This window comes from Engystomops pustulosus, chromosome 11, assembly GCF_040894005.1.
Source record: "Engystomops pustulosus chromosome 11, aEngPut4.maternal, whole genome shotgun sequence".
In the NCBI taxonomy this organism is placed as follows: Eukaryota; Metazoa; Chordata; class Amphibia; order Anura; family Leptodactylidae; genus Engystomops; species Engystomops pustulosus.
In genome coordinates this window covers 11,290,442-11,303,423 of record NC_092421.1, presented here as the reverse complement: position 1 = coordinate 11,303,423, position 12,982 = coordinate 11,290,442, and the positions used below count along the sequence as shown (strand labels likewise).

At 44.3% G+C, this 12,982-nt stretch overlaps 1 protein-coding gene across 5 annotated transcripts in view; it reads right to left on the bottom strand.

The window, feature by feature from the left end:
- The window catches only part of LOC140106031 (uncharacterized), a 37,798-nt gene that overhangs the window by 9,154 nt on the left and 15,662 nt on the right, over positions 1 to 12,982 (bottom strand). For all 5 annotated transcript variants that reach the window (XM_072130200.1, XM_072130202.1, XM_072130201.1 and 2 more), the window contains 6 exons: positions 10,460 to 10,499; positions 9,636 to 9,911; positions 9,432 to 9,551; positions 6,532 to 7,128; positions 6,217 to 6,421; positions 5,836 to 5,955 (listed from right to left, as the gene is read on the bottom strand). In XM_072130200.1, coding sequence (XP_071986301.1) covers positions 5,836 to 5,955; positions 6,217 to 6,421; positions 6,532 to 7,128; positions 9,432 to 9,551; positions 9,636 to 9,911; positions 10,460 to 10,499 — 1,358 coding nt within the window. The remainder of the gene's footprint in view (positions 1 to 5,835; positions 5,956 to 6,216; positions 6,422 to 6,531; positions 7,129 to 9,431; positions 9,552 to 9,635; positions 9,912 to 10,459; positions 10,500 to 12,982) is intronic.

Sequence of the window (12,982 nt, the reverse complement as noted above, 5' to 3'; positions counted from 1 at the left end):
GCTTCTGAGACGGAGGAGAGTCCTCGACCTGAACAGGTTGGAAGAGGCAGTGGTGGGGCCAGACGGAGAGGCAGGGCCAGAGCTGGTGCATCAGCGCCACTGTCAACTAGTGAAGCTCCCGTGGTGAGGGCTCTTGCGGCGAGGGCTAGATCTTCAGAAGTGTGGAGGTTCTTTAAGGAAACACCGGATGACCGACGGACTGTGGTGTGCAACATTTGCCAAACCAGGCTCAGCAGGGGTTCCACCACTACTAGCTTAACTACCACCAGTATGCGCAGGCATATGAATGCTAAGCACCCCACTCAGTGGCAACAAGCCCGTTCACCTCCGGCCGTGCACACCACTGCTCCTTCCCCTGTGTCAGCTGCTAGTCAGCCCCCTGCCCAGGACCCTGCCACAAAAACCCCATCGTCGCCTCCACGATCCTCCACAGCATCCACCAGCGTTCAGCTCTCCATACCCCAGACGCTGGAGCGGAAACGCAAATATAGTGCAACCCACCCGCACGCCCAAGCCCTTAATGTGCACATCTCCAGATTGCTTAGCCTGGAGATGCTGCCCTATAGGCTAGTAGAGACCGAGGCCTTTCGCAACCTCATGGCGGCGGCCGCCCCTCGGTATTCGGTCCCCAGCCGCCACTATTTTTCCCGATGTGCCGTCCCAGCCCTGCACCAGCACGTGTCAGACAACATCATCCGTGCCCTGACCAACGCCGTTTCTGACAAGGTCCACCTGACCACGGACACGTGGACGAGTGCTGCCGGGCAGGGCCACTATATATCGCTGACGGCACATTGGGTTAACTTGGTGGAGGCTGGGACCGAGTCTGACCCTGGGGCTGCTCATATACTGCCGACGCCGAGGATTGCGGGGCCTACCTCGGTCCAGGTGTTTCAGGCCTACTATGCCTCCTCCTCCTCCCACCCCTCCTCCACCTCCTCCTCCGAACTACCATCCGTGGGCACGGCGCCATCAGTCGGTAGCTCTAGGCACAGCAGCAGTGCCGTCGCTAAGCGACAGCAGGCGGTGCTCAAACTGCTGAGCCTAGGCGACAAAAGGCACACCGCCCAAGAGCTATTACAGGGCATCACGGCGCAGACTGATCTGTGGCTGGCACCGCTGAACCTCAAGCCGGGAATGGTTGTGTGTGACAACGGCCGTAACCTGGTGGCGGCTCTGCAACTCGGCAGACTGACACATGTGCCATGCCTGGCCCATGTGTTAAATCTGATAGTGCAGCGTTTCCTCAAGACATACCCCAATCTGTCTGATTTGCTCACGAAGGTGCGCCGCATCTGTGCGCATTTCAGGAAGTCCAGCCCAGATGCTGCCACTCTCAGGGCAGCGCAGCGCCGCCTCCAACTGCCCGCTCACCGACTGTTGTGCGACGTGCCCACGAGGTGGAATTCAACACTGACCATGTTATCCAGAGTTTACCAGCAGCGCAGAGCGATTGTACACTGCCAGATGTCAACTTCCACCAGAACTGGTAGTCAGGTCAGTCAGCTTCCTCAAGTCTACAATGAGCAGTGGACGTGGATGTCTGATATCTGTCAGGTGCTGAGTAACTTTGAGGAGTCAACACAGATGGTCAGTGGCGATGCCGCCATCATCAGCCTCACCATCCCGCTGCTTGGCCTGTTGAAAAACTCTCTGGTCAGCATGAAGTCGGAAGCTTTGCGCTCGTCACAAGAGACGGGGGAAGAATATTCCCTTGTTGATAGCCAAAGCACCCTGAGGTCTGTTTCTCAGCGCATATCGGAGGAGGTGGAGGTGGAGGAGGATGAGGAGGAAGAGGAGGAGAATGTTGGCGAGACACAAGAGGGGACCATTGTTGAGTCCTTCACTGTTCAGCGTGTATGGGCAGAAGAAGAGGAGTTGGAGGAGTTGGAGGAGGAGGAAATGGACAGTCAGGCCAGTGAGGGGAGTGAATTCTTACGCGTTGGTACTCTGGCGCATATGGCAGATTTCATGCTAGGCTGCCTATCCCGTGACCCTCGCGTTCAAAGAATTTATTCCAGCACCGATTACTGGGTGTTCACTCTCCTGGACCCACGGTACAAGCAAAATCTTGCCACTCTCATCCCTGCAGAGGAAAGGAGTGTGAGAATGCATGAATACCAGCAGGCCCTGGTGCACAAGCTGAAACAGTATTTCCCTTCTGACAGCGCTAGCGGCAGAGTGCGTAGTTCTGCGGGACAAGTAGCGAGGGAGAGTAGGCGAGCAGGCAGCTTGTCCAGCACTGGCAAGGGTACGCTTTACAAGGCTTTTGCCAGCTTTATGTCACCCCAGCAAGACACTGTCACCTGTCCCCAGTCTCGGCAGAGTAGGGCTGATCTTTACAGAAAGATGGTGAGGGAGTACGTAGCTGACCATACCATCGTCCTAAATGATCACACAGCTCCCTACAACTACTGGGTTTCAAAGCTGGACATGTGGCACGAACTGGCGCTGTACGCCTTGGAGGTTCTTGCCTGCCCTGCCGCTAGCGTCTTGTCCGAGCGGGTTTTCAGTGCAGCTGGTGGCATCATCACCGATAAGCGTACACGCCTGTCGACTGACAGCGCTGACAGGCTGACGCTTATTAAAATGAATAAAGGCTGGATTTCTCAGAATTTCCAATCTCCACCAGGTGAAGGAAGCTCAACCTGAATAATTGATCCACTCCTCCTCCTCCTCCTCATTTTCCTCCTTCTCCTCCTCTTTGTACAGTAAAGCAAAGGAAAATGGCTATTTTTTGACAGGGCCCACTGGCTCTTGCTATACTTCATGCATTTAATTTTTCTGGAGGGCCACCTACCCGGTCCTCTGTTTGAAACAATTTTTGTGAGTGCCACATACAGGCACTCAATCTATTCCATTTTTCTGGAGGGCCACCTACCCGGTCCTCTGGTTTGAACAATTTTTGGGACTGCCACATACAGGCACTCAATCTATTCCATTTTACTGGAGGGCCACCTACCTGCTCCTCTGGTTTGAACAATTTTTGGGACTGCCACATACAGGCACTCAATCTATTCCATTTTACTGGAGGGCCACCTACCTGCTCCTCTGGTTTGAACAATTTTTGGGACTGCCACATACAGGCACTCAATCTATTCCATTTTACTGGAGGGCCACCTACCTGCTCCTCTGGTTTGAACAATTTTTGGGACTGCCACATACAGGCACTCAATCTATTCCATTTTACTGGAGGGCCACCTACCTGCTCCTCTGGTTTGAAACATTTTTGGGACTGCCACATACAGGCACTCAATCTATTCCATTTTACTGGAGGGCCACCTACCTGCTCCTCTGGTTTGAACAATTTTTGGGACTGCCACATACAGGCACTCAATCTATTCCATTTTACTGGAGGGCCACCTACCTGCTCCTCTGGTTTGAACAATTTTTGGGACTGCCACATACAGGCACTCAATCTATTCCATTTTACTGGAGGGCCACCTACCTGCTCCTCTGGTTTGAAGAATTTTTGGGACTGCCACATACAGGCACTCAATCTATTCCATTTTACTGGAGGGCCACCTACCTGCTCCTCTGGTTTGAAGAATTTTTGGGACTGCCACATACAGGCACTCAATCTATTCCATTTTACTGGAGGGCCACCTACCTGCTCCTCTGGTTTGAAGAATTTTTGGGACTGCCACATACAGGCACTCAATCTATTCCATTTTACTGGAGGGCCACCTACCTGCTCCTCTGGTTTGAAAAATGTTTGGGACTGCCACATACAGGCACTATCCAAATTAAATTGTCTCCATAGCAGCCTCCACACGTTGTCTCCATTGCTACCTCCAAAAGTCGTCCATATAGCTGCCTCCATACATCGTCCCTTTATCAAACGAGGTGTGTCAGGCAGAAATTTGGGTTGTTTTCATGGATTCCACATCAAAGTTGTTAACTTTGTCGCCACCCTGCTGTGTTATCCACAAAATATACTGGCAAACTTTTACCATTTAGGGATATTATTTCAGCGCTTCTTGCGCATCTGTTTACATTCCCCTCACCCGGCATATCCTAAACTTATAAGAACGCTACTACACTTGATCTTATACAAAAGGTTCTTAGAAGTGCTGTTTGGGGAGTAGCCTAGAGACAGGGGCTTGGATTGGCGAAAGCTCGCCTGGCAGCGGAACGCCAGCTCCATGCGCATCATGCGCTTCTTGCGCATCTGTTTACATTCCCCTAACCCGCCATATCCCAAACTTATAAGAACGCTACTACACTTAACTTGGTGCAGGCTGGGACCGAGTCTGACCCTGGGGCTGGTCATATACTGCCGACGCAGAGAATTGCGGGGCCTACCTCGGTCCAGGTCTCAAAGGCCTACTATACCTCCTCCCACCCCTCCTCCACCTCCTCCTCCTCCGAATTACCATCCGTGGGCATGGCGCCATCAGTCGGTAGCTCTAGGCACAGCAGCAGTGCCGTCGCTAAGCGACAGCAGGCGGTGCTGAAACTGCTGAGCCTAGGCGATAAAAGGCACACCGCCCAAGAGCTATTACAGGGCATTCCACATCAAAGTTGTTAACTTTGTCGCCACCCTGCTGTGTTATCCACAAAATATACTGGCAAACTTTTACCATTTAGGGATATTATTTCAGCGCTTCTTGCGCATCTGTTTACATTCCCCTCACCCGCCATATCCTAAACTTATAAGAACGCTACTACACTTGATCTTATACAAAAGTGCTGTTTGGGGAGTAGCCTAGAGACAGGGGCTTGGATTTGCGAAAGCTCGCCTGGCAGCGGAGCGCCAGCTCCATGCGCATCATGCGCTTCTTGCGCATCTGTTTACATTCCCCTCACCCGGCATATCCTAAACTTATAAGAACGCTACTACACTTGATCTTATACAAAAGTGCTGTTTGGGGAGTAGCCTAGAGACAGGGGCTTGGATTGGCGAAAGCTCGTCTGGCAGCGGAGCGCCAGCTCCATGCCAAGATCCAACTAACATAGTTTTAACTGCAGCACCTTTAATCTACTACTAGTTCACTGCCTCCATACATGGTCCCCTTATCAAACGAGCTGTGTCAGGCAGAATTTTGGGTTGTTTTCATGGCTTCCATGTTAACTTTGTCGCCACCCTGCTGTGTAATCCACAAAATATACTGGCAAACTTTTATCATGTACCGATATTATTTGAGCACTTCTTGCTCACCTCCTTTGGTTCCTCTCTGCCACCCATTGGTTTGAAGCCTGAGTCCATTTAGGGTATGTCGCCATGACACTCTCTAGCCTGCTGCCGCTGCCTCTGCATGCCGTCCCCTATAGTGTCAGGGTCAATTATTGGATGTTTTAGATGCTATCTAGCTTCATTCTGTCACTCTGTCATGGCCATGCTGTTGCCCATAATTTTGGCATAATGGTGCGATTAGGCAGCCTCAGAGGCATCCATGCATGCTGCCCCTGCTGTTTCCTGTCCATTTCCGTGGTGTTTCCATCCTTTTCTGAGGTTCCCAGGTGTTTGGCCAAGCTTCCCTGTGCAGAGCCTTGGTCCCCTTGAAAAATGCTCGAGTCTCCCATTGACTTCAATGGGGTTCGTTATTCGAGACGAGCACTCGAGCATCGGGAAAAGTTCGTCTCGAATAACGAGTACCCGAGCATTTTAGTGTTCGCTCATCTCTAAGCATAGTACATACACTGCCAAAGTGTTTTTGTATAAAAAAAATAGGCTTTACAGAAAACAAGTTATGTTATATAGAACCTTCCAATACCATCTGCTACGGGGATAAGACTTCTGCTGCCTCTGGGGAGCAGGGAAAATTGAGTGTTCCACTATTAGGACTTGGGCCGCAACACGGTGGTTGGGGACAGTTGTTATAGAATATTTACCTTTTCTTCTTCAGTGGTCAGTACTAGCACAGCATATCGATTGGGCACCGTTTGATGTTCATGTACAGTTATGGCCACGTGAGTTCCACCCTGAGGAATTCTTTTTTTCCACTCGTCCACCTACCAAAGACACAAATCGGTGGCATTTATTATTGTTTTTTGTTTATGATGCTGCACCTTGGGCCGCAACGCTCAATGGCGTGGTGGCGGCACAATTGAGCTTTTGGAGTCGCCTTTTAAAACCCTACACTTTTCCAGCACTTCTAGTTTTTCTACACTTTTTTTGGTACAAAAGTAGACCACCAAAAAGCAAGTCTACCAAGTTCTATTTCACCTGAATGTGGAGTCGTTTTGGACATTTTTCAGTTCGTAGCTACTTACCGTCATATTGTGCACCACCCCACGGCGCTGCAGCTTTCTCAAAGTGATTAGACACTCCAGATAATTAAGAATAGTTAATTTTTCATTTGTAGTCAGCTCATCCCCCCTGTCTGCCTTTCTCACAGCAGATTTGAAAGCGGCTTCTGCAACAGTAAGTATGGCTACCAGGTCACTGGGGCTTTTCACTTTTGCCAAACGTTTATCTCTATGGAAAGAAAAGAAACAAAAATGTAATTAATGAATAATAATAGAAGAGTTTATTGAAATGTATACTCTTTGAATTACTTTTATATTCATGTTTTTTTTAGCTCTTACTTTGACATTTTTTCTTCGGTTATTCCTTTGCTTAGTCTTTTCTGGAAGATTTCTAGCTGACTCATATATAAACAAGCAGCATAATGTGTCTCCTTATCCTTTAGAGCCTGGTCTCCTCCATCCATCAGATACGTCAAAAATCTCTTCAAATTCTTTAAGTAGTTGAAGACATTCTGATTTGTGTTTCCGATTTCAAGCAGCTTGGTGAAATATTCATTGGTCTTCTGAATGTCATATATGAACTTCAGAGATGGCTTCTTATTGTCCATATAATATAAGAATCGAGCAACATTCTCCACCTCCTGTTTGTACCTCACAACGCCTAAGGTCTTTGAGAGGTGATCTGCAAAGCCAGAAATTGGTTGTTTATCCAGTGGATGCCTTTTGTACATTCCTGCTTTACTCATCTTCTTCCTCAGTGGATTTTTCCATGTGATACTTGGCTCGTCTGTCTCTGTTTCCATTGCTTCTTCTTCTTCTACGCTTTCTTCTTCAGTGTCGGTTTGTGGTTGTTCTATCTCTTCTTCTGACTCCAAGTCACTGATCATGATGACTTTTTTCTCTGCCCCCATTGTTTGTGCAGGTTCTTCTAAGTTACTAAACAATGATATACAGTTTAATATCACATATATATTTATATATATGTAGAGATGCAGAAACACAGGCAGGAATGTTCCAAATCTAAGTTAAAAGTGTGGCAACGTTTTGGTATCAAGCTTGACAAAGGCTGTATTCACACTGCCGCATGGGGGACGTATATACGGCCGATATACGTCCGCCATAGACGGCAATGGGAGCACTGCACCCTACGGTGTACAGCGTGTGCCTTCTTATTGGTATAGGTAACATTTCTGTTCTTATGTGAGGGACACTTTCCCTCTGCATGCAATTCCTACTTAGGCTGTGACTGTCAATTGACTACACTTACCAGTCTTTATTTGTTCCATTGGTTTTAACTTTATATTATGTGGCACTCTCTGTTGTTTTTAGATTGTATTGTTGCTGGTGCATTGTGTTGCACTACTTTTTTCTAATAAAGATTGTTTTGTATTATACGCTATATACTTAGGATGCTGTGTTTTTTCAATTTTTGGTGAGATAAGTTTATACAACGGGGGGTCTTGTACAATCTATGCCCACACCACCCGTTTTATTACTTTGGTTTTGGGAGCAGTACGGTGCAGCACACGTGTGGCACCGTACCTCGGGAAAAGATAGGACATGTCCTATCTCTTCCAGTATTACGGCGCCGTGCGCCATATGTTCCTGTGGAGAGGGGCAAGGATGAGCGGTGTTCACCTCCTCCTCTCCCCATGCGTCGCCGTGTGCCCGCCCACCACATTCTGCTGACCTGATCATCCTAGTGAAATATATATATATATATATATATAATGGGGCCCATCAGCTTCTAGTTTTGCCACTGGATGTTACTGCCCAGGGACGATCTATGGGAGGTTATTATCACAGACAGACACAACTACCAGGAATGGGACAGGAAGAATAGACAGGCCAGAGCTACTATCTGCTTGTTAGTGGAAGATGACCATCTTATTCACATCAGACATGAGAGCACTGCATAACACATGTGGAGAGCACTGCAAAAGCTGCATGAAAGATCCAGTCTCCTTTCATTATTGCTTGATAGATAGATATGAGAGATAGATATGAGATAGATAGATAGATATGATAGATAGATAGATATGAGATAGATAGATATGAGATAGATAGATATGAGAGATAGATATGAGATAGATAGATAGATATGATAGATAGATAGGAGATAGATAGATAGATAGATAGATAGATAGATAGATATGAGAGACAGATAGATATGAGAGACAGATAGATATGAGAGACAGATAGATATTAGATAGATAGATAGATAGATATGAGATAGATAGATGATAGATATGAGATAGATAGATAGATAGATAGATAGATAGATAGATAGATAGATAGATAGATATGAGAGATAGATAGATAGATAGATAGATAGATAGATAGATAGATAGATAGATAGATATGAGAGACAGATAGATATGAGAGACAGATAGATATGAGAGAGAGATAGATAGATATTAGATAGATAGATATGAGATAGATAGATGATAGATATGAGATATGAGATATGAGATAGCTAGTGAGATAGGCAGGAGATAGATGCATATTGTAGAGAGCAATAGATAGGATAGAAAGTACATTTGGATACAAGATAGATAGATATAAGGTAGAGATCAAATAGACAAATAGATAAATAAACATGAGGGGGGACATTAATCATAGTCAGACTGTTTTGAGCGTCTTTTAGCGCTAAAATCTGGCGCATCTCGTTAATTAGGCGCATTTATGCATTTTGTACAGATCTGAGAATATTATCAGTCTCCATTTCATGTAAATTATAATAAAAAAGGAAAAGACTAATTTCAGCAAGAATTTTTTTTTTTTTTTTTACATCTGTCACTTTTAGTCCCTCCAGTTACATCACAATGATAGTTTTTTTTGTGCAGCGATGACGCCCTGAACGTTCTGTCACATTTTCTCAGTCTCCTTTCATTATTGCTCACAAATGAGATCTAACATTAGCGCCAAATTTGGCGCAAATTTAGGCGCAAATGAATCGGACATGAGACAAATCCAAAGTGCATTTACTAAGGCAGAACCAGATCCATCATAGATCAGGAGCCAAAGAGAAGAGCAAACCAGGTGCAAAAATAGGCGAACCTGAGACCCTCTATGATTAATGTCCCCCGAGATAGATATAAAATCAGAAGCAGCGAGCTGGTCAGTATGAGGCTCCAGAATGGACATCGCAGAAGAAGCTCCATATGACTGACTGCAGAGCAATGCTGACATAGTGTAACATAGAAGGAGACCACATATATATGTAAATTGTTCCTTACCTCCTTTGCTGATAATGTGGCGGATCTCGTGGTATTTCAGATACAGTCCCCATATCTTGGATATGTTTCTGTGGGATCCTGACCTCCTTCCCACATAACCAACTATCAAGTTGACTTTTTCTAATTTTGAAAGCCAAAAATAACACTTTACAGAAACCAAATGAAAGCGCCTGTCATTATAATAACAGATGATGTAATACAAACCCTCGGACGGCAGGAACATTGGAGATAAGAAAGCCGCGTTTCTTCAGGAAGGTGCACATGTTTTCCACACATTGGCTGCCACACAGCAATGAAGCAATCTCTCGGTAATTGATGGCGAGTCCATTGGATGCTACGTTGAACAAGTTTTGCCTGGCCTTGGCCAAGGTGGCCTTGATGTCCTCATCATTGCTACCCCTCATGCACCTCCTACGCAGATGAGTCGCCAGAAAGTTATCTGTCTTCAGGCAGATGGGACAAGTCAATGGGGTCCTGTTCCTGGAATATAGAGACAGCGATTACAAAAAAATACACATTGGGGCACATGTATTATCGCATCTGCGCCAAAAAAATGCTGGTATTTTTTGGCGCAGAACTGTTGCGGATCATTTATAATGAGTTTGTGCCAGAAAGAACAGATGTTTCCGACTATCCCGACACCTCCGTCTTTTTTTGCCGCAAGTGGGCGTGGCCTAACGTTTCCACATTATCCTCCACGTTTATGTGTATTTTGTCGGCATTTTTAGGTGCAATTTTTGGCGCACGATAGACCAGGAAAAAATTGGTCTCAGAGCAAAATTAAGGCGCAGTCCATTTTGGCACACACTTCATTACTGTCTGCATTTTTCTGGCGAACGACTGATTAATTCCGTCTACCCAGTAATCACTAACAGCCGGGCTGTGTTTTACGTAGACTGATCTCCGATGCCGACAGACGTGCTTGCGCCACAATTAGTAAATCCCCCCCCCCACTATATACAAGTATTCAGACATTGCCACACTATGAGCATTATATTTCACCAAACAACAAAAAAGGAAATACTTACATTTTTGATTCCATCTTAAAAAGTGAGCTGTGAGATGCACCTGTAAGATATATAGAAGATTCTTCTAGCTTAAAGAAGCTATAGGGGTAACAATACACAAAAGACACAGTATGAAGAGTGTAGATCAAAAGACCAACCAATCTATTGGAGAATAGATCTTTGATGCTGATCCTGGGATACTTTGACCAATGAGAACACACCAGCCATTTGTGAAGGTGTCAAAATATGCAATGAGTGGGTGTGGCCAACTCATAGAAAACAACCTAGAGTAACCCTTAAAAAATCTCTATCATATACATATATATACACTTTGTGACTTCAACAATTAGAATCTCGATACCCAAAATTAAAATGTACATGGTATTCCTATATAAAATAAGATGCAACTATTGTGGCTGTTAACCCTTCACATGCCACCGACAAAGCTGACCCCAGGATTTGCCATTTCAGAAAATCTGTTGCACTTTGTCACTTTGCAACATTTAAATAAAAAGTGATCAAAATGTTGCAAAAAGTGACAACTTAAACAGCTCCATAAGTATAAAAGTGTGGGGAAAAGGATAAGTTTCAGAATATGGCAAAATGAAGAATTGTTTTAAACGTGTTTTAAAACCTGTGTAAATTTGGTACTCCTGTAATCACACTGAGTCAATGATGAAAGGGGGGTCATTTAGATTAGTGTTCACATGAAAACCGTAAAAACAGAGCGCACCAGAAACTTAAAAGATTTTATATGTATGTAATCATTTGTAATCCATATATAATAATTGTGGATGTAAATACATGCAATGCATTACATGAAATGGTAGATATCCGTATGTAATTTTGTATTTTAAAAATAAAAATTAAAACTTGAAAAAAGTTCACTGCATGTGTAAATTTTTTTTCCCATCGGCCTGGAAAATTAATTACCATCACTAGGAAGGACAATCTGGTACTCAGAAAATAAACTTTTATTTTCAGAAAATTAAAATCAGAGTAAGGGAAAATGAAAAAAAAAAAATTGGACTTTTAAAAGGGGAGCAAAGAAATAAAAAGCCCAAAAATGAAAAAGGGCATAGACGGGAAGGGGTTATAACATAATTCTAGGATATGCAGTGTTATGTCTACATTAAATTGACCCCTGGGGCTAAAGCAATTATGCAAATATTATGACGCTAATGATGGAATGTGCGATTCCTTTGGGTGAAGACACACATGGCGTTTTTAGGCCGTTTTTGGGCCGTTTTTAGTTTTTTTTTCGTTTTTGACAGGTTTGAGCAATTATCTTAATTCAAACCGGTCAAAACGCATGCGTTTTTTAACGATCTGAAAACGCACTAACTAAAAACGGCCCAAAAACGGCCTAAAAACGCCATGTGTGTCTTCACCCTTTGGATTCCAAGAAGGTGCTCGTTTTGGTCTACATGGTAAGACATAAATAGGAGAAACAGTGTGAATATTACATGGATATAATTGGAATATCGATTCAGAAACTCTTTGTATAAAGTTGAGCTCTTCTTCCTTGGTTCTTTTTAAGAGATATGTTAGCAGCAGATTATTCAGACCATTCTCCAGTAGTGGAATAGTAAAAGGAACTTTATTTATGAGCATAAGTCACAGAATTTCTCAGCATACAGGAGAACATGTCTGCACTGCTATCAGTCCATCTGCAGCAAGCAAGGAAAGATGTCTGTGCTGTCTCTTCCTGTCTCAGAGTTTTTTTTTTTTTTTTTTTAGACAGCCTAAAGTTATTAACATTTACAATGTCCCTAGACAAAGGTTCATACATGCGATACATACAAAAGTAGTTGTTGCATACGGTATTCTCATTCCAACAAGATACAATAGTCCAATCTTCAGCATCATCACACCTAATGGATGATCCTCTGTAGACTGCAGATGTATATTGATTGTAGACACCAATTGTCTCATGTGTGAATTGTGTTATAGAAGACTGGAAGATCCAACCCCCTGCAGGGTTAATGGCCTCCGCTCAGGACATCAATAAACATGATCCCCTCAGGTGAAACCTTTTGAGGTGTCTATGTGTCGGAAAGACAGGGCTGACTGCTGCATTAATTATTATTAATTAGTAGGGAGTTACAGGAGTCTAGACGAGACGCAATCAGAGCGACAATTAGGGGGACATTAATCATAGAGGGTCTCAGGTTCGCCTATTTTTGCGCCTGGTTTGCTCTTCTTTTTGGCTCCTGATCTATGATGGATCTGGTTCTGGCTTAGTAAATGCACTTTGGAATTGTCTCATGTCCCATTCATTTGCGCCTAAATTAGTGCAAATTGTTAGATCTCATTTGTGAGCAATAATGAAAGGAGACTGAGAAAATGTGACAGAACGTTCAGGGCTTCATCTCTACACATAAACTATCATTGTGATGTAACTGCAGGGACTAAAAGTTACAGAGATGGAAAAAAAAAATTCTTGCTGAAATGAGTCTTTTCCTTTTTTATTATAATGTACAGTAAATGGAGACTGATAATATTCTCCGATCTGTACAATAAGACAATAATCACTCAGAGATG